This window comes from Cucurbita moschata, unplaced genomic scaffold (genome assembly GCF_002738365.1).
Source record: "Cucurbita moschata cultivar Rifu unplaced genomic scaffold, Cmos_1.0 Cmo_Scf00008, whole genome shotgun sequence".
NCBI lineage: Eukaryota > Viridiplantae > Streptophyta > Magnoliopsida > Cucurbitales > Cucurbitaceae > Cucurbita > Cucurbita moschata.
The window spans coordinates 3949670-3974365 of record NW_019268524.1 but is presented as its reverse complement, the minus strand read 5'-3'; the positions used below and the strand labels follow the sequence as shown (position 1 = coordinate 3974365).

The 24696-nt window shown below is 39.5% G+C and overlaps 4 protein-coding genes across 5 annotated transcripts; 3 read left to right on the top strand and 1 right to left on the bottom strand.

The window, feature by feature from the left end:
- Nucleotides 1-203: 203 nt before the first annotated feature.
- On the bottom strand, nucleotides 204-1829 carry LOC111446270 (anthocyanidin 3-O-glucosyltransferase 2-like). Its single transcript, XM_023085006.1, has one exon. The coding sequence runs from the start codon at nucleotides 1700-1702 to the stop codon at nucleotides 269-271; it is 1434 nt and encodes a 477-aa protein (XP_022940774.1). The 5' UTR covers nucleotides 1703-1829; the 3' UTR covers nucleotides 204-268.
- Nucleotides 1830-3492: 1663 nt separating this feature from the next.
- Nucleotides 3493-14281, top strand: LOC111446308 (probable phosphoinositide phosphatase SAC9). Of its 2 annotated transcripts, none has more exons than XM_023085065.1 (12): nucleotides 3493-4257; nucleotides 4355-4487; nucleotides 4655-5871; nucleotides 6913-7020; nucleotides 7178-7348; nucleotides 7942-8184; nucleotides 8628-9059; nucleotides 9801-10610; nucleotides 11511-11708; nucleotides 12226-12723; nucleotides 12830-13060; nucleotides 13751-14281. In XM_023085065.1, the coding sequence occupies exons 1-12, from the start codon at nucleotides 3634-3636 to the stop codon at nucleotides 14024-14026; spliced, it is 4941 nt and encodes a 1646-aa protein (XP_022940833.1). In that variant the 5' UTR covers nucleotides 3493-3633; the 3' UTR covers nucleotides 14027-14281. The 2 variants fall into 2 exon arrangements, with proteins under 2 accessions (XP_022940833.1, XP_022940834.1); XM_023085066.1 differs by having other exon boundaries at nucleotides 4172-4257; nucleotides 4365-4487.
- A 1696-nt stretch (nucleotides 14282-15977) lies between these two features.
- Nucleotides 15978-17593, top strand: LOC111446636 (anthocyanidin 3-O-glucosyltransferase 2-like). The gene has a single exon (XM_023085527.1). The coding sequence runs from the start codon at nucleotides 16034-16036 to the stop codon at nucleotides 17477-17479; it is 1446 nt and encodes a 481-aa protein (XP_022941295.1). The 5' UTR covers nucleotides 15978-16033; the 3' UTR covers nucleotides 17480-17593.
- A 397-nt stretch (nucleotides 17594-17990) lies between these two features.
- LOC111446316 (anthocyanidin 3-O-glucosyltransferase 2-like) lies at nucleotides 17991-24606 on the top strand. Its single transcript, XM_023085076.1, has 2 exons — nucleotides 17991-18753; nucleotides 23368-24606. The coding sequence occupies exons 1-2, from the start codon at nucleotides 18325-18327 to the stop codon at nucleotides 24433-24435; spliced, it is 1497 nt and encodes a 498-aa protein (XP_022940844.1). The 5' UTR covers nucleotides 17991-18324; the 3' UTR covers nucleotides 24436-24606.
- The last annotated feature ends 90 nt before the right edge of the window (nucleotides 24607-24696 follow it).

Below are 24696 nucleotides of genomic sequence, written 5' to 3'. Positions count from 1 at the left end.
TCGCTGGCATATCGCCCGTTGTCTGGCTCTGGTACCATTTGTAGTGGGTCAAGTCCAACGTTAGCATATATTGTTCTTTTTGGACTTACTCTCAATGTTTTTAAAACGAGTCTGCTAATGAGAGGTTTCCACACAAACGTGTATCGTTCTCCTCTCCAATCAATGTGAGATATCACAATTAGTTTCAATCTTCTTGCACTCGATTTAGATAAAAAACATATATAAAAACACCGAAATATAAAATTACAGGGCGACGATAAAATTCGAGCTAAAGAAAACTAGACACCATGTTATCAATGAGATACCCAAATGAAGTGTAAGAAGAACCACCATGAACAAGAGCTTCTCTACTCTTCTCACTAGCTTCTTTCATTCTCTTCCTCATCTCCTCTGCATCATCGCCGTCGATCAAGCATCGAACGGCTCTGTCGATCTGATCGGCACTCACCAGATATCCACAGTCCCTATGGTAATCAATCTTCATCTCCACCGCTAAACCCAATTCTCTAACCAGCTCGAACGCGTTTATCTGCTGCTCGGCGTACTGCGGCCAAGCTGCGAGCGGCACGGCGTACCAAATGCTCTCCAAAATGGAGTTCCATCCGCAGTGTGAAACGAACCCTCCAATGGCTCTGTGGGCTAAAACATCCACTTGCCGAACCCACCCACATACTCTCCCTTTCCCGTTAACCCTTTCCCGGAATCCCGCCGGCAAGACGTCGTCGACATCGGCGTAATCAGACGGTGGCTCGAGTTGCTTGTGCGGCGGAGGTGGGCTACGCAGAGACCAGAGGAACCTGACTCCGCTACTCTCGAGCCCATTTGCAATTTCCATGACTTGGGGTTGGCTGAAACATCCCCAACTACCGAAGCACAAGAACACCACCGACGACGGCGGTTGATTATCAAGCCAACCCTTGATTTCCCTGCTCTGTTTTTCATCTGGGGTTGGCCGGTTTTCGCTTTCCAGGTCGAGCACCGGCCCCACCGTGTAGATCGGAGGGATCCCATCTTCAGAGAGTGATGTCCAAACAGAGGGTTGATGAAGCTCGGCGAAGGTATTGATGATAATTCCTTTAGATTCCTTCAATTTCCGAGCTTGTTTCGCCATGGAACTGAATCCGCCGTCGCCGTTCAACGCAAATTGAGGCAGAGATCCCATCGGAACAGAGTGGGTGAAACAGGGGATGATTGAATCGGCTTCCGATTGGTCGAATTCAACACCGACTAATCGATCTCGGGCTTCGAGATGAAACATCAATCCGAGAAATCCAGCGCCGGAAGTGAGGAAGATGTACGAATTAATGCCAAGTTCATCGCCGACATCGATCATGGAAGTGCAGAAGACATCAAGAACCAAGCCAGCGACCGGCACAGCAAGGTCAACAATGGCATTTTTAACCAAAGATTTATAGCTCTCGACATAGAGCGAGAAGTAATTCTCAACGGATTTGTGTAAGATTTGGATGGGAGGAGGATCAGAGGGGCAGGGGAGATGAACATAGCGAATGCGCGGCGTGGAGGTAGGCGGCGGCGGATCGGAGTTTCCTGGCGTCGGCGTCAGGGCAAATGGGGGTTTCATGAGGAGAATGGTGGCGGAGAATCGGTGGTCGCGATCGAGAAACTGAGTGATGAACTTGAGGGTGGAGACGAGGTGACCGACTGCCAGCGACGGCAAGAAAACCAGCTCCGCCGTCTCCATGTCGGGTAAAGTCAACGGAACAGTGAATGGATCGTGTTTCTGTAAAACCAGTCGCGGGTCTTAATTTGATGGTTTTTGTCAACGAAGGTATAAAATAGTTGGGAAAGGGGAAAAATATTATAATTCTTTATTATCAACCATTTAATATTTCAATACTTATCCAAAAATATATAGATGTTTCTAATAATTATTAAATACAAATGTGAAAATAAAATATTTTTATAATTTTTTATAACGATTTTTTATTTTTATTTTTATTTTTTTACCATTTTGATACATGATATATATATATATATATATATATATTTTTTTTTTCTTCCTCAAAATTTATTAAAGTTGTACCATTATTATATGTTATATCTACCCGTTTTACGAAGGAAAGTAATTTGATTTGAGTTTTGATGTCCTGTATTGGTTGGGAGGAGAATAAACCACCCTTTATAAGGGTGTGGAAATCTTTTCCCTAACATAAGCGTTTTAAAACCTTGAGGAGAAGTACGAAAAGAAAACCGAAAGAAGACAATATTTGCTAGCGGTGGATCTGGGGCTTTACAAATGGTATCAGAGCCAGACACCGGATGATGTGTCAGCCTTCTCGTTATTCACTGAAGGGGGTAGACATGAGGCGGTGTGCAAGTCGTTTTAAAGTCTTGAGAAGAAGCCTGAAAGGGAAAGCCCAAAGGTATTAGAGCTAGACACTAGATGATGTGCCAACCTTCTCGTTGTCCCCTGAAGGGGGTAGACACGAGGCAGTGTGCAAGTCGTTTTAAAGCTTTGAGGAAAAGCCCAAAAGAGAAAGCCCAAAGAGGACAATATCTACTAGCGGCCAAAGAAGAGAAAGTCTAAAGAGGACAATATCTGCTAGTGGTGGATCTGGGGCGTTACATGAGTAACAAAACATTCATAATGGAGAGGCTAAAATGGTGCTAGTGAGAAGAAAATTCTGGAAAAACGAAGAAAAAAAGAGAGCCGCGAAAATATTCTGGAAAAACGAAGAAAAAGAGAGACCCGCGAGCGCATGACTTAGATAGTTAACCATCAAATTTTTTACATTTTTCCATTTTTAAAGAGGACAATATCAGCTAGGGGTGGATCTGGAGCGTTACATGAGTAGCAAAACGCTCATAATGCAAAGGCTAAAGTGGTGCTAGTGAGAAGAAAATATTCTCGAAAAACGAAGAAAAAGAGAACGCGCGTAAATTAACTATATAGATAACCATAAAAAATTTTACATTTTTCGAGAGTCTTATTTTTCCCCATTTTCATCGACTTTCATGATTTTTTTGCTCGGTACGATATTTTCAAAGAGCTAGATGAAGTTTGGAAATTTCAAAGAGTCCGAAACCAAACAAAAAGCGTCGTACTAAGTGGTACATTGAAACTCTGAAGTTACCTATACTCCCCGATATGATTAAAAATATGTTATAGAAAATTTATTATCAAGATTTAAGCATGAAATGAGTTGGTTTGATATCTGTAATGTTGCATGAATTAAGTTTTTAAGGATAAAGTTTAAGGTTTAAGTATATTTTTTATTATTAATTCAGTCGAATAAAATTAAACTCTATAGTTCCGAGGTGAGCGGTTCAATTTTCTCAATTATATATAATATTTTATATATAATAAATCTTTGTGTGTTAGTTAAACTAAGGTCAACTATAGCGAGAGCAAAGGATCTAACGATCAAATTTTGAGATAAAAAATATATTTTTTAAATTTTTTATTTTTAAAATATGAGTAGTTAATTTAAAAATATATATAATCAAATATTTGTCGTTATAATTAAAAAAAAAAAAAAAATGGAAAATCCATCTTTCTCTCCGAGCTCTCTGTTCCTGACTGGTTTGTCATCCGTATGTGGCCGATCCGATCAATTCGATTGAATCTGATCAAAATTCTTGGGATCGGTCCGGCAAGATTTATCGCCGCCGATGGCGTTTTCACCCACAGCCGGTGGAGGAAGTTCCAGAGACACATCTATTGTCGTTCTCACACTCGAATCAGGGGAAGTCTATGTAGTTGCAAGTTTGTATTCGAGGAACGACACCCAGCTGATCTACATCGATCCCACCACCGGCGCTCTTCGCTACCATGCGAAGTCCGGACTTGATGTCTTCAAGTCCGAGTCCCAGGCAATCGATTTCGTTACCAAGGGATCGCGATGGCTCTGTAAGTCCTCCGTCCAAGCTAGAGCGCTTTTAGGATACGTTGCTGTGGGTGGAACTGGTTTACTCTTTGTTGCCATCAAACTTTCCATCAGTATACCGAATTTGCCCGGTGGAGGATGTATTTTCACGGTGCTGGAGAGTCAGTGCATCAAGGTTCCGCTGCAGAATCCGCAGGTTCAGGGGAAGGGCGAGCTGAAGAACGTGCTGGAATTGGCTGAGGCTGATATTGAGGGGAAACACTACTTTTGTGAATCGAGGGACATCACGAGACCGTTCCCTAGCCGGATGCCAGTGGGCAAGCCCGACGAAGAGTTCGTTTGGAACTGTTGGTTGTCGATGGCCTTCAAGAACATTGGGCTGCCATATCATTGCGTTGCGCTTCTCCAGGTTTTGCTTTGCGCTTAATTTATCTCATCATCGTAATCTTGGCATGTCATAAATTGGCAGTTTTTGGAGTGTTGTCTTAGTGGATAATATTGTGTAGGGGTTTGCAGAGTGTCGAAGTTTTGGTAGTTCTGGTCAGATGGAAGGGTTTGTCGCACTTATTGCTCGTCGAAGCAGGCTGCATCCGGGCACTCGATATTTGGCCAGGGGGTTAAATTCATGCTTCAGCACAGGTAATTAATGTGGCGTTTGATCATTACTGGAAAAGAATTCATTTCCCATTGTTGTAATTCTTCCATATCGTTATAATTCCCACTGTTTGTTCATTCATTCATTCATTTCCTCTTTTGGATAAGAAACATGTTTAATTGTCAAGTTACAAATGCTCCAAATCTGGCAGGAAACGAGGTTGAATGTGAGCAACTGGTATGGATACCTAAAAAGGCAGGTCAGAGCACTCCTTTTAACACGTACCTTTGGCGACGAGGCACCATTCCAATTTGGTGGGGTGCAGAGCTGAAGATCACTGCTGCAGAAGCAGAAATACATGTTTCTGATTGTGATCCTTATAAAGGAAGCGTGCAATACTATCAGAGGTTGAATAAGAGATATGAAGCTGGGAATATCGATGTTGTCGGTGAAGGAAATCAGGACAAAAAGGCTTTGGTTCCTATAGTTTGCATAAATTTGCTTAGGAATGGAGAAGGAAAGTCAGAATCAGTTTTAGTTCAGCACTTTGAGGAATCAATGAGTTATATTAAATCAACGGGTAAACTTCCGAATACTCGAATCCATTTAGTAAATTATGATTGGCATGCAAGTACAAAGTTAAAGGGCGAACAGGAAACAATTGAAGGGCTGTGGAAGCTTCTAAAAGGACCTACTGTATCAATAGGTATTTCTGAAGGGGATTATTTACCATCCCGCTTACAGACTACGGATTATAGGGGCGAAATCATACATAATGATGACTTTGAAGGTGATTTTTGCATAAGGTCACATCAAAATGGAGTGATACGATATAACTGTGCCGATTCTTTGGATAGAACCAATGCTGCTAGTTTTTTTGGGGCTCTCCAAGTCTTCATGGAGCAATGCAGGCGGCTAGGGATATCTTTAGATAATGACTATGGAATGGGTTACCGTTCAATGGATGCCCACAGTGGATATACAGCTCCACTGCCACCAGGGTGGGAAAAAAGGAGTGATGCTGTGACAGGGAAAACCTATTATATTGATCATAATACGAGGACCACAACATGGACACATCCTTTTCCTGATAAACCTTGGAAAAGATTTGATATGACATTTGAAGAATTCAAGAAATCAACAATTTTATTTCCCATTTCTCAGCTAGCAGATTTGTTTTTGCTTGCCGGGGACATTCATGCCACCCTTTATACTGGTTCCAAAGCTATGCATAGCCAAATCCTTAACATATTCAATGAAGAAGCAGGAAAATTTACTCAATTTTCCGCTGCACAAAACATGAAAATTACTTTGCAGAGAAGATATAAAAATGCAGTTGTTGACAGCTTTCGACAAAAGCAGCTGGAGATGTTTCTTGGGATGAAGCTTTTCAAACATCTTCCATCAATACCTATTCAGCCACTTCATGTATGTTTTTGAAAATTTTATGGACGATTTGGTCTTTAATACCTAGCAATTGGAGAATTACGACTCATACATGCATTTCTTTTTACATTGAAAATAAATTCTCTCATAAAACAAAGAATCAAGACCATATTTGGTAATTATTTATCTATTTTTCTTCTTTGGGGATGGAGGGTATGGAAGTCGCATGGGTTTATTGTGCCTTTCATGGTAGATGAATATTTTCCTTTTTATAAAATATTATTTTATTTGCTTGGGTAGTGTTTTTTGTTAAAAGGTGGAATGAAATAATTAATACCCAGTAGAATTTGATTTCTCAACAATATAGTGTAAGCTGAACAGAACTCTTTGCATGTGGTCATTTTATTATAAATGGATAGAATTTCTAAATTTTTTCTTATATCAAAAGGAATAGGCGTCTTAAGACAGTTGATAACAAGGCGTATAGTCTCTATATTGTTTTACTTGCATGATGTTGAGGTCGGTTAAGGGCCTTTGGATTCAACAGAGATATCATGAGTTCAAGTTGACATTGGAGTTCTATCATGGATTGAATATCACAAAAATTCTTAGATTCCAGCTTTTGAAGCCTCAAACAGTTGTGCTGGTTTTGAACCTGGTGAACATAGAAAGCCCCTAAACTTGAGGCCAATGGATGTAATATGCTTTATAATCTTTTTAAGCATTGATTCATCTTAAACTATAAGTACGAGAGATGATTTTCACCTCATGTTTAGTGATGATGATGGCACTGGTTATCCAAATGTTATTGGCTCTAAAGAGAAGTTCCATTATTTAGGCTGCCTCCTTTTATGAGCTTATGAGCCTCTCCTTGGGACTCTTATGGTTAAAGAGGAGTATGTGTTGTAGCTACTCCTAGTCTACCAGGTTAACTTTTTTCCTGTTTGATATTTCATATCCTGGCTCAAGTATTGCATTATTTCCTTTGGTTATTGTCCTTGTACTGCACATATGGTTACCACATGTTACTTATGCTCTACTATTCTGTTTAGTTGTGTTGATTAACAACATGGATTGGCGTAGGTACTCACGCGATCATCCAGTTTTTTACTTAAACCTATCACCAACATGTACCCAAACTCTAATGGTGGATCTGGTCTTCTGAGTTTTAAGAAGAAAAGCGAGATCTGGGTACTGGAAATTCTTTTCTTATCTGAATCATATGTCTGATAGAAACATGATATCTGTTCAAATTTCTTATTATCCTTGCTGCTTGATAAACTTTATGAATTGTGATTGGTCTTGCTTGCTGCCTTTTCATGAGATAATTGTGTTCTTTGTCCTACAGGTCTTTCCGCAGAATGATGATGTCGTTGAACTGTTCATTTATCTAACTGAGCCTTGCCATGTCTGTCAGCTTCTTCTTACTGTATCTCATGGTGCAGATGACTTGACTTATCCTGCCACCGTTGATGTAAGGACTGGCCGTAATTTTGATGGGCTAAAACTAATTCTTGAGGTTTGTATGCTCTTCAAAACTTTCCCTTCGTGCTTTATGATCATAGTGTTTCTCTTGTTCAATGTCAGGAGATGTAGAGGTACAGCTCTTTAGTTAGTCTGGTCGCATGAAGAGACTGTTTTGCCAGGCTGCTTATTCTTGTAACATTTGTTTTGTAAAAAAAATGGAAAATCTTACTATTGATACACACAGTTACATATCATCGATAGATGTTTAATTGCATATTGGATCATTTGGGCGTTTTCCTTTTTGCGACTACATATTGCAGTTACATGGAACACCAAAATGACCTTTCACATGGTCATTCAAGCCCATTCACACATTATTACGCTGTTAAACAATGTTACAATATATCATCTGCATACTGCTTCTAGTTCTAGCTTTTTTATTTTTTAAGCATGAATTTATTTAAATTCGTAACAAATTATGTATCAGAATTACCCAATTTCACACAAAAGGCAACATACATGAAGTGACTGCTCGTTCTGCCATCCATATTTTCCTAGATACATGGACTGTTTGTATGTATGCAAATGGTTAATATTAACACGTGGTTATTGATGTTCTTAAATAGCTTTGTTGGTTCTTTGCAGGGTGCTTCCATTCCTCAGTGTGAAAATGGGACAAATCTTGTAATAACCTTACCAGGGCAAATCAGTGCCGAGGATATGGCTATCACTGGAGCTGGTGCACGCCTCCATTCCCAAAATGCATCAACACTTCCATTATTATATGATTTTGAAGAACCAGAGGGTGAACTGGACTTCCTTACTCGTGTTGTAGCTGTGACATTTTATACTGCTGATTCTGGGAGAAGTTCAATGACACTTGGTGAGGTGAGAAGTAATATTTCATTGAGCTACACGATCATTTTCTTAGGGCATCTTGATGAGTTTTTTTGGACCTGTAATATTTAACATGTAGTTTTCTCTAGATTCTGGCATAGATGTCATACTTCAATTTTTTCATTTCATTTGGCCTGTTTTTATTTTTATTTTTATATTTTTTTTCCCTGTCTCATTTCTTTATATCCTATTTCTTTTTTAGGATTAACGGAATTTTATTTGTAGCCAGCCTAATGTTACATTGACATATTTTGAGGAAGTTGACCTTTATTATTATTTTCTCAACTGGTATAATTTGCTAATTTACATCTTTAGGGTTCTCTGTCTCACCCATCAGTTTTTTTTTTTTTTTTTTGTCATTTATCACTATTACGTTAGGATTTTCTCTCCCTTCTACTTTGTAACATATTTTATTTTGTTGAATAATATTATAGATAGAGATCCTTGGAGCTTCTCTTCCTTGGAGTGGGGTGTTTTATGACGAAGGACCTGGTGCAAGATTAGCTCACCTCACTAAAAAGATTCATAGGGAAATCAACCAATTTTCTTCTGGTTCAGGAACCAAGCCATCTATGGCCCCTTCATTAAATGAGGATATTTCAAAATCAGTTAAAGCTAGTACGTCTGCAGATCCATCGGTTGACCTTTTGACCGGAGAAGTCACATTTTCGGATACAATTTCACAACCAGTTAGTGAAACTGTTGTACATCAGGGGGAACCCTTACCTGGTCTTTTGGACCAGCATGTTGGATTTCATGGTGCTGAAACCGACCACAAAGTTTCCTCACCAGAAGATCCAAAGGTTACCGATAGTTGTTCCGAACAATACATAAACTGTCTCATATCCCTTGCAGGACCTCAGATGGTATGTTTCAATTTTTTATGTTTCGATTTAAATTAGAACGGTGCAATGTATAGATTTCAATTTTGAGCTGTATCAGAGTTGGCACAGATCATGGGCCAACCTACAAATTAAGTGATTGGCTAACATCAAAACTGGCTAATCAGAACGTAGATGATAGGAAGCAAATAAATGGATAATATACGATAGTTCATCTGAACAAATTGAACAAAAATGAAAAGAAATAAAAATAAGAAAAAATATATAAAGAAGGATAATGGGCCTTCAGCAATGCTTACATGTTCTATGAGAGCTGAAAAGGAAAGTCCAGGGCAGCTTGCTGAGACAGTCAATTTGTTTGGAGTGAATTTGAGTTGGTTATAAGAGGCAACAGATATGGGGAAGGAAATTAGGATGAGGTTTTCAGCGAAGAATCAACAGGCAATAGTTTTTCTGAATCCCTCTCTGCACGTTGATTATTGAATTAGTGGTTTTTGAGTCAGTTAGAACTAGGAAATTCTTGCTACGATAGGTAGTGGTAATAGCTTTTTAAGCAAGAAAGTGACTTTGGGTTGCTTTGAAGTTTCAAGTACAAGATCTGTGAGTAATGGTTGGCCATGTCATTATTTGAGTGGTATGTGCCTAAAAGGATGGATTATGACGATCACTTTTAATAGAAGAATGAAGATGATTTAATCATCTAGTATTCTTATTCTGATCCTAATATATCATATTTAGACAGATAATATTTATGCAATAATGCAGGAAAAGAGGCTCAGCTTTCAAGAAGCCATGAAGCTTGAAATTAAGCGCCTCCGGCTAAATCTTTCAGCTGCCGAGAGGGATAGAGCATTATTATCAACTGGAACTGATCCTGCTACTATAAATCCAAATCTATTGCTCGATGAAATTTATATTGGAAGGTTATGCAGACTGGCGAACAACCTTGCATTAGTTGGACACACTTATCTGGAAGACAAAACTACTGCTGCTATTGGTCTTGATAAAATTGATGATCTTGTGGATTTCTGGAACATCACGGAAATTGGAGAGATCTGTTCTGGTGGAACCTGTGAGGTGCGTGCTGAAATTAATGCACCAGTTCAATTTCCCTCTAAAGCATCTTTAATGGGAGCTCCCCAGCCTGTCTTGTTATGCTCGCAATGCCGAAGAAAGGTTTGTAAAGTATGCTGTGCTGGGAGAGGGGCTCAACTACTAACAAGCTATAGCTCACGAGAAGTCTCAAACTTCAGCCAGGGAGGATCTGGTCATGGGAGCCGAATTGATATCTCGAATGGTTTGGATGGTCTTGTCTGTAAGAGCTGCTGTCCCAACATTTTGCTTGATGCATTGATCTTGGACTATGTAAGGGTATTAATTAGTGGACGAAGAATTGCTCGTGCCGATGATGCTGCATATGGAGCTCTGAACCAGGTGATTGGATCATCATTTGGGGATTGGCTTTCTGGAAAGAATCTGTGGTATGCTGGCCAACGAGTAAATAAGGTCGTTAGAAAACTGCTTAATGGAGAAGAGTCTGTTGCTGAATTTCCATTTGCCAGCCTTTTGCACTTGGTAATGTTCTGATTCTTACATACGCACAAGTTTTTTTTCTGTCATGTGCGCTGCATATGATTTTCTCCTTTAAGAATATAACTATGAGATTATATTTTATATTTTCCTTTTAGAGCTAAGTTAGAAAACTATAATATTCACAATAGTACGTGTGATATTTATTCCTAAAAAAGTGATGATGTTACAATTAGGAGTAGAAGAATAAAAAATGTATTTTGGGTGGAGAAATGGTTGATTGAGGGGTGTTTGGCAACTTAAATTACCAATATATATTGTAAAAATCTTTATTTGTAGTCATTGCATTTTCAAAAAGGCACACTGTGGGTAGCTCTACTGTGATGGACAACTCGCTTTAATGGAAAAGTTTTGGTCCCCAAAGATATAATGCTAGGAGCCATTGCAAAGCTATGGCCTCTTACAAAAGCTTGGTTTACATTACTTTTGGTTTTAAACTTGGCAATGAAAAGGGAACCAAATTTTGGTAGGATGTCCTGGTTGGTGACAAATCACTCGAAGATCTTTTTGCTAGACATGCAATAGAAGTTATTAGAAATTTATTTGAATTTTCGGAATTCATCGGCATTGATATCATTCCATAAAAGGCTGGTGGCTTAGCCTTTTGTTCATGACAAAGTTAGTACACTGCCTTCTGAATTTGGTACTGTTATCGGTTCCATTTTGCTACTTACCTTACATTCTCGAAGACACAGAATGGAATGTGATTTTATTTTTAAAAATTAACTCTCTTTTTAGAAAAGACATTTCAAGATACTCTAATGTTTTCATCTCTTGAAAATTGTCTGATATTATTCCAAGAATTGTGTCATCCAACTCGCAAAAGTTTTCCATTTGGTTGTCTTTGTAATTTATAATAATTTGCAGGGTTTTGCGTAATTGTAGGTTGAAACAGCAGCAGATTCAGCACCAGCCTTGTCATTGCTTGCTCCCTTAGGTTCTGGTTCGTTTTCTTCATATTGGAAAGCTCCTCCTAACACAACCTCTGCTGAATTTGTTATTGTTCTTGGTTCCATTTCTGATGTTAGTAGTGTCATCATGATTGTGAGCCCGTGTGGGTACTCTGCAGGAGATACTCCAATTGTAAGTACTAACATTTGCGTGCTTAATATGCTTCTTTGTTAGTGTGTTGGTAGTCAATGGGCTTGTTATTAGAGCCTACATAGACATAAGAGTGTAAGTATTCCAGAAATGTATCTTGCAAGCATAACAGGGATAGTTGAATAAGTCACTGCAGGATCATCATGATGGTGCTCAAGAACAAAAAATCATTTTAACTGAATATTATTTCATGGCAGATATAACCTTTGCTATGTGTAAGTCATAGTTTTGTCGACTTGTTTTACTTAATCAGTCTGCGATTTTTTGTAACTTTGCATTTTGTGTCAAATACAACTTTCTAGCACCGGGAACATTTGCGTTCATGTCTTATTAGACTTTTTTGCTCGTGCATATTATGTTTTTCGTCGACTTGAATAAACAAAAAATGAGACGACACATCTCTACAGGGGGTAGATTTGAACCATGAATTTAGAATATATTATTACAATGCTTTGAAATCTTGCTGGATATTGAAACTTGTACCCTTCTCTCATATCAGGTACAAATTTGGGCGAGTAATTTTATTCACAGGGAAGAACGGTCATATATTGGAAAGTGGGATGTTCAATCCTTGATTCCATCTTCATTTGATTTTTGTGGACCAGAAAGAAAACACAGCGAGGATGCAGCACCTAGACATGTCCGGTTTACCTTTAAAAGCCCTGTTAGATGCCGCATCATTTGGATGACGCTACGCCTCCAACGCGCTGGTTCCAGTTCTTTTAATTTTATGAAAAATTTTGACCTCTTGTCTCTTCTAGATGAAAATCCTGTTGCCCCAGTTAATCCACAAGTTAATCGACGTGCCTCGTTAGGATCCTTTGGATCCTTTGGAGGATCGAGTGAAGCTATTCCTTGTCTCCATGCTAAACGAATAATCGTAGTCGGAATCCCAGCGAGAAAAGAGATGGCCCTTGAATCATCATCAGACTCTGATCAAGTGACTAATACTGACAGGTCCTGGTTGGAGAGAGCCCCTCAATTAAGGAGATTCAAGGTAGAAATTCTTCTCTTGTGGGTGGTCTATAATGTCTAGTCTCTGTGGCATTTGTCAAAATTCTCCAGTACTAATTTGCTGTTAACTGTCCTTTTGTTTTCTTTAGGTTCCAATTGAAGCTGAAAGGGTTATGGACAACGATATTGTCATGGAACAGTATCTATCTCCAGCTTGCCCAATGATTGCTGGGTTCCGTCTGGAGGCTTTCGGTGCAATAAAACCTCGAGTTACCCATTCACCTTTTTCAGATGAACAAGTCTGGGATGCCTCGGTTACATTTTTAGAAGATCGACACATCTATCCTGCTGTAATATATCTACAAGTTTCCGTTATTCAGGTAACTAGTAGTCTTTGTTTTATGTTGTTCAGATAATAAATAGTTTTTGTGTAACAAGCAGATATTGTCCTCTTTGAGCTTTCCCTTTCGGGTTTTCCTCCAAGGTTTTAAAACACGTCTGCTAGGGAGAGGTTTTCACACCTTTATAAAGAATATTTCGTTCCCCTCTCCAACCAACGTGGAATCTCACACTTTGTTTAGTATACAACTTTAGCATAAAAACTGTAATGGCCCAAGCCACCGCTAGCAGATATTGTCCTCTTTGGACTTTTCCTTTCGAGCTTCCCCTCAAGGTTTTAAAACACATTTGCTAGGGAAAGGTTTCCACACCCTTATAAATGATGTTTCGTTCTCCTCCCCAACCAATATGGGATATCACAAAAACATATGTAGCTAGGATACAATCCATTAACTGTTTTCCATGGACAACAACTACATGCAGAAGGATCCTATTTTCTCATTTCTCAGAACGGTTTTCGTCTCGAACAAAATTTTCATTCTGATGTTTAGTTTATTTAGCTCTTTTTGAATCTCTCAAATAAGGAAAGCAGATACTCTCGCCAGAATTGTCTAATTTGGGCGATTCTCATCTGATGCTGAGTATCTTTGTTCAAGGGCACTGATTATATTTTTTCCTGGAAAGTTACTTTAGTATTTCAATCATGCTTATAGTTAACATGATTTTTACAGGAGCCCAATAATGAAGTAACTATTGCCGAGTACCGACTACCGGAAGCGAAAGCTGGAACAGGATTTTACTTCGATTTGCCTAGACCTGTACAAACGAGAAGAATTATATTCAAACTTCTCGGCGATGTTGCAGCGTTTTCCGATGACCCAGCTGAACAAGACGATTCTGGATTTCGGGTTTTTGCAGCAGGGTTGTCTTTGTCTAATAGAATTAAGCTTTTTTACTATGCAGATCCTTATGAACTTGGAAAATGGGCAAGTCTTTCAGCTGTTTGATGCTCGGACGTTGCTCTTACTGCGAGGAGAAAAGAAAACAAAAGGTAAAGGTAATTAATTATGTTATTTGATTCCATTCTTTGTTGTAATGCCAATATATGTAACTCAATATTCTTTTACATAATAATACCAAATTTTAGGAACTTAGAAGAAAAGTTCTCTTTCCTGCTGAAATAGGTATTTGTGTATATACAAATCTCAAGATTTTGATCCTTTTGAGTTGGGAATGAGTAAGAAAAAGCTTGTCTAGTGGTCTTGCGCTGGCGTTTGATGTTCTAGGTAGTAAAATAATACGTAGAGTGAAGCGTGGAGAATTCGAACTTCTGACATTTATGTTACAGATGCTTACTTTATTTGAGCTTGTAAAAAAATTCTAAGTTTGTATATTTATTTATTAAAATCTAACGTTTATCTTTTCCTCTCGTGTGTTCTTCCGTTTATGAGAACAAGTTTCGTCTGTTTAAAGGTGTGAGATTTAGAATGAGTATAACCCACTTGGCACCTATTCTCGTGCAATCTCTTCGCCTAATCTTTGACAAAAACGTCATCTACTCTAAAATCAGAGAGAGAGAATGGTTTCATTAGGAATTAGGTTGGAAAAACAGGAATTAGGTTGGAAAGTTTTTCCAAAGCCAACTCAACAACCTCAAATTATTCCGTCATATCTCTCGTGTCCATGACCATTTCATCATTATACACAGATCCAAACAATAATTCAAAATTTTGAAATATTGAATGACTGATTATTCTTTTTAGAAGCATACTCAAAAGATCAACTCGTTTGAGTTTTCACTATTATTTGAATGTACTACCAATATGCATCACCGTAACATAATCGATTGCATCTCACGAAAATTGAATCTACGATAAGATTTAGGAGCTTCGATTGAAAACGATGGGAATTATCGATAAAAAAAAACCTACCATGAATAAACTACAACAACAATTGCAATTATTATTTATTATTAGTTGTTATATTACTGATTACAAAAGAACAAACACATAAAACATCATTCTCTTCATTAATCTAAACAAAAAATAAGGAAACCCACCAAATCTCTGACATCTTTTGTTGCCTTTTTGTGTTCTGTCTTTGTCCTATTCCAAACAGAAAATAAGAAAATAAAACATAATTCATAAATGTATATAAAATATAAATGTTTAGAAATATAACGTTTGAAAATCAAATAACTAGACGAAAAATGTTGTCGGAATTTCATATAAATAAAATATTTTGAACAATTTTATAAATTATAATTGTTAAGTTAGATTAACTAAAATATTTCTAACTAATTAAATTTTAATTTCTTTAGCTTATTTTGTAATAAATGTTAATAGTCATCTTCAAACAAATAATTTTAATAATATCATATAATTTTTTAATAAATAATACGTAGCACTTTTAAATTACTGTACAACTATAATAATTTATTAATAAAAGTAATCTAAAAAAGATATAGGTATGAAATTATTATTATAATAAAACACTTACTTTTATTATAGTTTATTATTATTAATTATAATTAGAATTAGAATGAATTAATTAATTATACCCCAACAAAAGAAAATAGAGTTTTAAAAGAAAGAGAAACCATACTAAACACAATTAGTAATCAAAGACATATTTAGATAAAGATCAACAAAAAAAAAAAAATAAAGAAATAAAGAAAAAGAAAAAAAGTGGAATGAGAAATACAAAAAAAAAAAGGGTTTTCTCCGCCAAACATGTTTTTTATAAACCTATTTGATTCCTTAACTCAAATCCCATCTTTGCTTTCGGCTCGGGTTAGAAATCACTACTTTCGATGATGGGTCAGTACTGACAATTGTATAATATTGTCCACTAGGATCATAAGCTCTCGTACTAACAAGATGTATTCTTTTACTTATAAATCCATGATTAAACTCTCTTCGATCTAGCTTGAATGGCGGGTTCTTGGTTCTATAAATTGATCAGCTCCCCAGCATCAGTTCTTCACTCCTAAAACCTCCGACCCTTTGAATCCAATGAAGAAATTCGAGGTGGTTTTCATTCCCGGCCCCGGCATGGGTCACCTTGCCTCCATCGTCGAGATGGCCAAGCTTCTCGTCGCCCGAGATGCACGTCTCTCCGTCACTGTCCTCGCCATCAAGCTCCCCCACGACGCCCAAACAGCCCACCACATACAGACCCTTTCAGCCGCTTTTGAAGGTAAATCCATAAGGTTTATTGTTCTTCCTGAACTAATCTTTCCAAACGATGGTAACAGCAGCAGCAGCAGCTTTCTTGTGGAGAAACTCTATGAATCTTACAAACCCCATGTGAGACAAGCTGTTATTAACCTCATTGGCTCCATAAATCTTGTGGGTTTTGTCATAGACATGTTTTGCACAACTATGTCGGATGTCGCTAAGGAATTTGGGGTTCCTTGTTATTTGTTTTACACTTCTAGTGCTGGGTTTCTTGCTTTTAGCTTTCATCTTCAAGAATTTTATGAACAAAACAAGAACATTGAAGAATTGCTGCAAAACCCAGATGGGGAATTAGCTAATCTACCTAGTTTTATCAATCCTGTTCCTCGTACTGCCATTCCTGGGTTCTTCTTTGATAAAGACATGGCTGTTTGGTTTCATGATAATACGAGGAAATTCAGAACAGAAATACAGGGGATTTTGATTAATACATTTGTGGAAATGGAATCACATATGATGAAATGGATGTCAAATGGGTCCTCGAAAATCCCCAAATTGTATGCAATTGGACCCATTTTGCAATGCAATTCGAGTGTTAATGATGGTTTAGAAGCTCTGAAATGGCTCGATGAACAACCGGTGGATTCGGTGGTTTTCCTCTGTTTTGGAAGCAGGGGAAGCTTCGACAAGGATCAAGTGGCGGAGATAGCTCGAGGTTTGGAGCGAAGTGGGGTTCGATTCTTGTGGGCTCTCCGGCAGCCGCCACCGGAGGGTGCGATGGATGGGCCAAAAGACTACGCCGACATCAACCAGGCTCTACCGGAGGGGTTTCTTGAGCGAACTAGGAGTGTTGGGAGGGTTATTGGGTGGGCACCGCAGGCGGAGATATTGGCGCATCCGGCGACCGGTGGGTTTGTGTCGCATTGTGGTTGGAACTCGACGTTGGAGAGCTTGTGGCATGGTGTGCCGATGGCGGCGTGGCCGATGTATGCGGAGCAGCAGTTTAATGCGTTTGAAATGGTGGCGGAGCTGGGATTGGCGGTGGCGGTGTGCTTGGATTATAGGAAGGATTTGGGGAGAGAAAGGTTGAGAGTTGTGAGTTGTGAAGAGATTGAATGTGGGATTAGGACATTGATGGATGAAGGGAATGAGATTAGGAAGAAAGTTAAGGGGAAGAGTGAAGAAAGTCGGAGGAGTATGAGGGACGGTGGTTCGTCGTTTGTTTCGTTGTGTCGTTTTATTGATGATGTCTTGGCCAACGCTCCCGAAGGCAACCACTGAAACCTCGAAGATTTGTTCTTAAATCTTATCGTAGATTCAACTTTGGGTCTGTATTGACTAGTCGATCATGTTATGGTGATGAGTATTGGTAGTATGTTTACATAATAGTGAAAACTCAATCGATGCTCTGAGTATGTTTTAAGAAATAGTAATTGGTCGATTGATGTTTTAAAAGTGCAAATATCAAAGAAGAGATCGAAAGTTTGAATTGTTGTTTGAATTTGTGTATATTGATGGATTGGTCATGGACACGAGAGACGTGAGTGAAGAATTTGAAGGTGTTGAGTTAGCTTTGAAAAGCTTTGCCAACGAAGTTCAAGTGGGTTATTCCTAATAGAGTATTTCCTTAGCTCGACTTGACCCGACCTGGTCCAATCCAAATGGAGTGTCAACGAGGACATTGGACCCTGAAGATGATGGATTGTGAGATCCCACATTAATTAGAGAGAAGAACAAAACATGTAAAAAGTGGGAAATCTCTCCCTATCAAACACATTTTAAAACTCTGAAGTAAAACCCGTAAATGATAATATCTACTAGCGGTGGCTTGAGCTGTTGCATTGTCAACCTTAATCAACATGCACTTTAGGGTTTAGGGTTTAGCGTTTAAGGTTCACTTATTGTCTAGCCTTTCACGCGCCCAGTGGACATTTCTAAGCTCAACCGGATCCTACCTTATCGATCCCTAGTAGTTGTCAATTATTTGATTCCCCAACCATAATATATTATTATCACTATAAATATTAATTCTTTATCCAAAGGCACAGCGAAGCCATGACGTCATCCATCTCTGTTAAAAACTTCAATATAATTACACAAATACCCTCCTCTGTCCTGTGCTGAAAATGAAGAAGCTGGAGCTGGTGTTCATCCCGACGCCGGTCATCGGCCACCTCACCGCCGCCGTCCACCTGGCCAACCTCCTCACAACTCGACACCTTCCACTCTCAATCACCATTCTCATAATCAAACTCCCTTTCCCCACCAAATCTGCCCCTCTAATCCAATCCCTCTGTTCCTCCTCTGCTTCCGACCGGATCCGATTCATCACCCTCCCGGAACAACCCATCCCCAACGGCACCAAAAGGACCCTCCTCCTTGACCCCCTCGTCCAATCTCAGAAACAAAACGTTGCCACGGCCGTCGCTAACCTCACCTCCGCCCCGGACGGAGGACCGGACTCCCCGACACTTGCTGGGTTCGTCGTCGACATGTTCTGCATTCCCATGGTGGATGTAGCCAACCAATTTGGAGTCCCTACGTTCGTGTTCTACATGTTGAACACTGTCATAAGTCCTATTCTCTAGGACCAAGACCTATTCTCAAGGTCTTTTTTTGGCTTGTTAGTTTATCTTTAGGTTTAGCAGAAGGCTATATAATGCCATTCTTTCTGCTGTTGAAATCATTAAGTTTTGAGTGTCATATTGTATGTCTTGAGTAACTTTGGTGTTGTGAGTACATTTGTTCCGCTTTCGGCGCACAACAAGTGGTATCAGAGCCAGGTTGTGGTATTTGGGGGTATTGTGAAAGTTTGGGCCTCATCGACCATTAGACGTGCTCACAATCGTGTTTATTCTCTTGGAAATCAGTTTTCAAGAATTGTGTTTTTGAGTTACATCCAGATTAATTATTGCAAATGGCCGAACCATCACGACGTGGATCGAGAGTGTGGAGTTCCAATCTCGAAGTAGAAAAATTTGATGGAACCAATAATTTTGGTGTTTGGCGAGGCGAAGTTAGCGATTTGCTGGTCATGCAAGACCTCGATGTTTCTCTCCAAGAGGAGATGCCTGAAGATATGACAGAAGCAGAATGGACAAAATTAAATCGGCAAGCCTGTGGAATTATTCGATCCTGTCTTGGCAAGGATCAGAAATATCCATTTATGAAGGTTACCATGGCGAAAGAATTATGGGACAAGCTTGAAGCGAAATATATGAGGAAGAGTGTGGAAAATAAACTCTATTTGAAGAAGAAACTCTTCCGTTTTGACTACAAGGAAGGTATCTCAATGGCTGAGCATTTGGATGATTTTAACAAAATCATCACTGATTTGCTCAATCTTGATGTTAAGATTGATGACGAGGACAAGGCGTTGTTGTTATTAAACTCTTTGCCGGAATCCTACGAGTTTTTAGTAACAACCCTACTACATGGAATCACTAATATTGATTTTGAAGATGTTTCAAATGCCTTAATAAACAATGAGATGCGAAAGAAGGAAAAGGAGACGTATCAAAGCTCTAGCTCAAATGTTCTCACTGCTCATGGAAGAACTTCTACCTGGAAAAGGAACGAATGTGGAGAGTCTCGATTAAAGTCGAGAGGTAGATCTGATAATTGGAGAAAACTTGATAAAAATGAGTGTGCATATTGTCGACAGAAAGGCCATTGGAAGAAAGATTGTTCGATCTTAAAAGAGAAGGGGTCGAAGTCCAATGTGGTTAAAGATGACGACACTGATACAGATGATGCCTTGACAATCTCCCTATCAGCCAGCCAAACCATTGAATGGATTCTTGATTCTGGGTGCTCCTATCATATGTGTCCCAACAAAGAGATGTTTTTGGACTTCAAAAAGTTCAATGGTGGAGTTGTCTATATGGGCAATGATAGTACTTGCAAGATAATGGGAATCGGCTCAGTACAAATCAAGATGTTTGATGGGGTTATACGAAAACTCAAAGATGTGAGGTATGTTCCTGACTTGAAGAAAAACTTGATTTCACTTGGCGTTTTGGATGCGAGTGGTTATCGCATCATTTTGGAAGGAGGGAATTTGAAAGTAGCTCGTGGAGCTTTGGTGGCAATTACAGGAACTAGAAGAGGTAGCATATACTACCTCAACGGAACCACAATAATTGGGCATGCTGCTATGGCAAGTTCGAAAGAACAAGACATATCGAAATTATGGCACATGCGACTCGGGCATGCTGGTGAGAAGGCGCTTCAGACATTGGTGAACCAAGGAGTCCTTAAGGGTGCCACAACTGGAAAAATTGATTTCTGTGAACATTGTATATTTGGTAAACAAAAAAATGTGAAGTTTGGTACAGCTATACACCAAACAAAGGGTATTTTGGATTATGTTCACACCGATGTATGGGGTCCCACAAAGAATGTCTCATTGGGAGGAAAGAGGTGGTTTGTCACCTTTATTGATGACTACTCGAAGAGAGTTTGGATGTATCCCATGAGGCACAAAAACGAGGTTCTCCAAATCTTCCTAGAGTGGAAGAAAATGGTAGAGAATCAGACGGATAGGAAAATCAAAAAGCTGAGATCAGACAACGGGGGAGAATATACTTATGATCCATTCCTTAAAATATGCCGAGATGAAGGGATCGTTCGACACTTCACTGTTCCTGGTAAGCCACAACAAAATGGAGTTGCTGAGAGAATGAACCAGACATTAATAGAGAAGGTTCGATGCATATTGTCTCAAGCAGGATTGAGTAAGGCATTTTGGGCTGAGGCTCTCAGTTATGCAGTTCACTTGGTGAATCGTTTACCTGTTTCTGGAAACGGTGGGAGAACTCCGCTTGAGGTATGGTCAGGTAGTCCTGTTAGTGATTATGATAAATTGCATGTGTTTGGGTGTCCTGCTTATTATCATGTGACAAACTCAAAATTGGATCCTAGAGCAAAAAAAGCCAAGTTTATGGGCTTTAGCAAAGGTGTGAAGGGCTATAGGTTATGGTGTCCAGAAACAAGTAAAATTGTTAATAGTCGAGATGTGACATTCGATGAGTCTGGAATGTTTTTGCAGAAAATTGAAAATAATGACGAGGCATTGAAGCAGGTGGAGAAGGTGGTGTTCTCTCCTGATGTGGATACTCCTACCGAAGAACCTATTGATCAGGTAAATAATAACTTTGATGTCTTAGAACAAAAAGAGCAAAGTCTTGAGGAGCAAAGCCTTGTGAATGAAAGAGTGGAGGAACCTGAGTCAATCGCCAAGAATAGACCACGAAGGGTAATTCGAAAACCTGCAAGGTTTGATGATACGATAGCATATGCTTTCTCTTTGATTGATGGAGTTCCTAACAGCTACAAAGATGCTATTCAGAGCCCGGATAGCTTACACTGGCAAGAGGCTGTGAATCAGGAGATAGCATCATTGGAGATAAATCAAACTTGGGATTTGGTACAACTTCCAAAAGGTAAGAAGGAAATTGGTTGTAAATGGGTTTTTGCAAAAAAGGAAGACTCTTCTGGTATACGTTATAAGGCTCGACTTGTGGCTAAAGGTTACGCACAAAAGGAAGGTATTGATTACAATGAAATTTTCTCACCTGTGGTAAAGCATTCTTCCATTCGAATTTTGTTGGCTTTGGTTGCTCAATTTAATCTTGAGCTTGCACAACTTGATGTAAAAACTGCTTTTTTGCATGGAGATTTGGAAGAAGAAATATATATGGCGCAACCAGTTGGTTTCCAAGTAGTTGGACAGCAACATTTAGTATGCAGATTGAAGAAATCTTTGTATGGGCTGAAGCAATCCCCTCGCCAATGGTATAAAAGGTTTGATCATTTCATGGTAGAGCATATGTATACTCATAGTCAATTTGACCATTGTGTGTATTATCGGTGTCTCGATGATGGATCGTTTATCTATTTGCTCTTATATGTTGATGATATGTTAATTGCTTCAAAGAGACAGATGGAGATTGATAAGCTCAAAGATGAGCTTTCTAAAACATTTGAAATGAAAGACTTAGGCAATGCAAAGAAAATACTTGGAATGGAGATAGAGCGAGATCGGAAAAAAGGTACAGTCTGGTTGACTCAGTCTCAATATCTACGCAAGGTATTGTCAAGATTTAGTTTGAATAATTCAACCAAACCCGTTAGTACTCCACTTGCTCCTCATTTCAAGCTTAGTGCTTCCATGTGTCCAAGTTCTGATGATGACAAAAGGTATATGGAGAACATCCCTTATACAAATGCTGTTGGTGCGTTGATGTATGCTATGGTGTGTACTCGACCTGATCTTTCACACGCTGTAAGCATGGTGAGTCGTTATATGCATAATCCTGGTAAAGAGCATTGGCAGGCTGTAAAATGGATTCTTAGGTACATTCTTGGCACTATTGATGTTGGTATTAAGTTTCAAAAACAAGAAATGTTTAATCTTGACAATCGTGTAGTTGGTTATGTGGATTCTGATTATGCTGGTGATTTGGATAAGCGACGATCTACTACGGGTTATTTATTTACTATGGCTGGGGGACCTGTTTGTTGGCGTTCAACATTGCAGTCTACTGTTGCATTGTCTACCACTGAAGCAGAGTATATGGCAGTAACAGAAGCTTTTAAAGAAGCTATTTGGATGCATGGTTTGATCAATGACTTGGGTATTTTGCAGGAACATATAGATGTATTTTGTGATAGCCAGAGCGCTATTTGCTTGTCAAAAAATCAAGTCCATCATGCTCGTACAAAACACATTGATGTCCGTTTTCACTTTATTCGAGAAATTATTAGCAAAGGGGATATTCGGTTATTAAAAATTGGAACTGCTGATAACCCTGCTGATATGTTGACAAAGGTGATCACTCGTGAAAAGTTCTGGCATTGTTTAGATTTCATCAACGTCGGAAGGGAGTAGTGTGTTGACATGGTAGCAACCAAATTAGCTATCAACTTGGAGATCTTATGACAAGGTGGAGATTGTTGAACACTGTCATAAGTCCTATTCTCTAGGACCAAGACCTATTCTCAAGGTCTTTTTTTGGCTTGTTAGTTTATCTTTAGGTTTAGCAGAAGGCTATATAATGCCATTCTTTCTGCTGTTGAAATCATTAAGTTTTGAGTGTCATATTGTATGTCTTGAGTAACTTTGGTGTTGTGAGTACATTTGTTCCGCTTTCGGCGCACAACACTACACTTCCAGCGCTTCCTTTCTAGCCCTCCTCTTCCATCTCCAAGAGCTCTACGACAATGAGTTCAATCACGACATGGACCGGTTACTAAACTCCGCCACAGAGTTCGCCGTCCCCTGTTTTAGGAATCCGATTCCGAGGAAAGTGATTTCCACCATGTTTATAGACAGAGAAGCGACTGAATGGACGCACGCCCTCACTCGGAGATACAGAGAAGCAAATGGGTTTCTAATCAATACATTTTTCGAGCTCGAACCCGACGCGATTCACTGGTTCGCCGAACAGAGGCTCCCGCCGGTGTACGCCGTCGGACCCATTTTAAATCAGAAGAAAAACCCCCAAATCGGAGAAAGTGGGGAGGAAATCATGAAGTGGCTGGATGAGCAGCCGCCGTCGTCGGTCGTATTCCTCTGTTTCGGAACTATGGGGAGCTTCAATGAATCTCAGACCAAGGAGATCGCCGAAGCGTTAGAGCGAACCGGAGTCCGGTTCATTTGGGCGATACGGCAGACTCCGCCGGAGAGCGTATTACCAGAGGGGTTCGTAGATCGGACGGGTGGGATCGGAAAAGTGATAGGGTGGGCCCCGCAGGTGGAGATATTGAAGCATCCGGCGACGGGAGGGTTTGTATCGCACTGTGGGTGGAACTCGGTGCTGGAGAGTTTGTGGAATGCGGTGGCGGTGGCGACGTGGCCGATGTACGCGGAGCAGCAGGTGAATGCGTTTGAGATGGGGGTGGAGTTGGGAGTGGCGGTGGAGGTTTCGTTGGATTACAGTATGATGGTGGCGGAGGAGGAGGAGGCTGTTTTGACGGCGGAGAAGATCGAGGGCGCCATTAGAAGGCTGATGGAGAGGTCGGATGAGCTTAAAAGGGCGTTAATGGTTAAGGGTGAGGAAAGCAAGAAGGCGATGATGGAGAGTGGATCTTCTTTTAATGCACTTAATCGTTTCATTGATGCAATCATGCCTAATCGGTTCGATTCGAATCAAATCATTGAAGTTGCACTTAATCGGCTCGATCATTGTGTTAGTGTCTCAACCCACGATGTCAGTCATTTACTATCTAGATAAAACAAACTGTTTAGGTCTGTAGTCTAATGGGTAACTAGAGCACCGCTTGGATCTTCGAACCCTCCCAAAAAGCTCATATAACCATAGAGCTTAAATTCGAATAGAGAAAAACTCGTAGTAATCTACCAAGATAAGAATGTGATTGAGCCTACAAGTAGGTTGCTCTACTACGAATATTTGTACTTTTTTTTTTTTTTAAGTTACTGTTGACCACTGGTCGTGTGGGTGAGTACTCAAATACAGAGGCCAGAGGGGATCGTC

What these genes read in the sequence shown, in the direction of transcription:
- LOC111446636 (XM_023085527.1), top strand. Translation starts at nt 16,034, where the DNA reads ATGAAGAAATTCGAGGTGGTTTTCATTCCCGGCCCCGGCATGGGTCAC.
- LOC111446270 (XM_023085006.1), bottom strand. Translation starts at nt 1,702, where the DNA reads ATGGAGACGGCGGAGCTGGTTTTCTTGCCGTCGCTGGCAGTCGGTCAC.
- LOC111446316 (XM_023085076.1), top strand. Translation starts at nt 18,325, where the DNA reads ATGAAGAAGCTGGAGCTGGTGTTCATCCCGACGCCGGTCATCGGCCAC. An exon ending in TCCCTACGTTCGTGTTCTAC is followed by an intron (nt 18,754 to 23,367) that starts ATGTTGAACACT and finishes GCACAACACTAC; the next exon opens with ACTTCCAGCGCTTCCTTTCT.
- LOC111446308 (XM_023085065.1), top strand. Translation starts at nt 3,634, where the DNA reads ATGGCGTTTTCACCCACAGCCGGTGGAGGAAGTTCCAGAGACACATCT. An exon ending in AGAAGAAAAGCGAGATCTGG is followed by an intron (nt 7,021 to 7,177) that starts GTACTGGAAATT and finishes TTTGTCCTACAG; the next exon opens with GTCTTTCCGCAGAATGATGA. An exon ending in GGCTAAAACTAATTCTTGAG is followed by an intron (nt 7,349 to 7,941) that starts GTTTGTATGCTC and finishes GGTTCTTTGCAG; the next exon opens with GGTGCTTCCATTCCTCAGTG.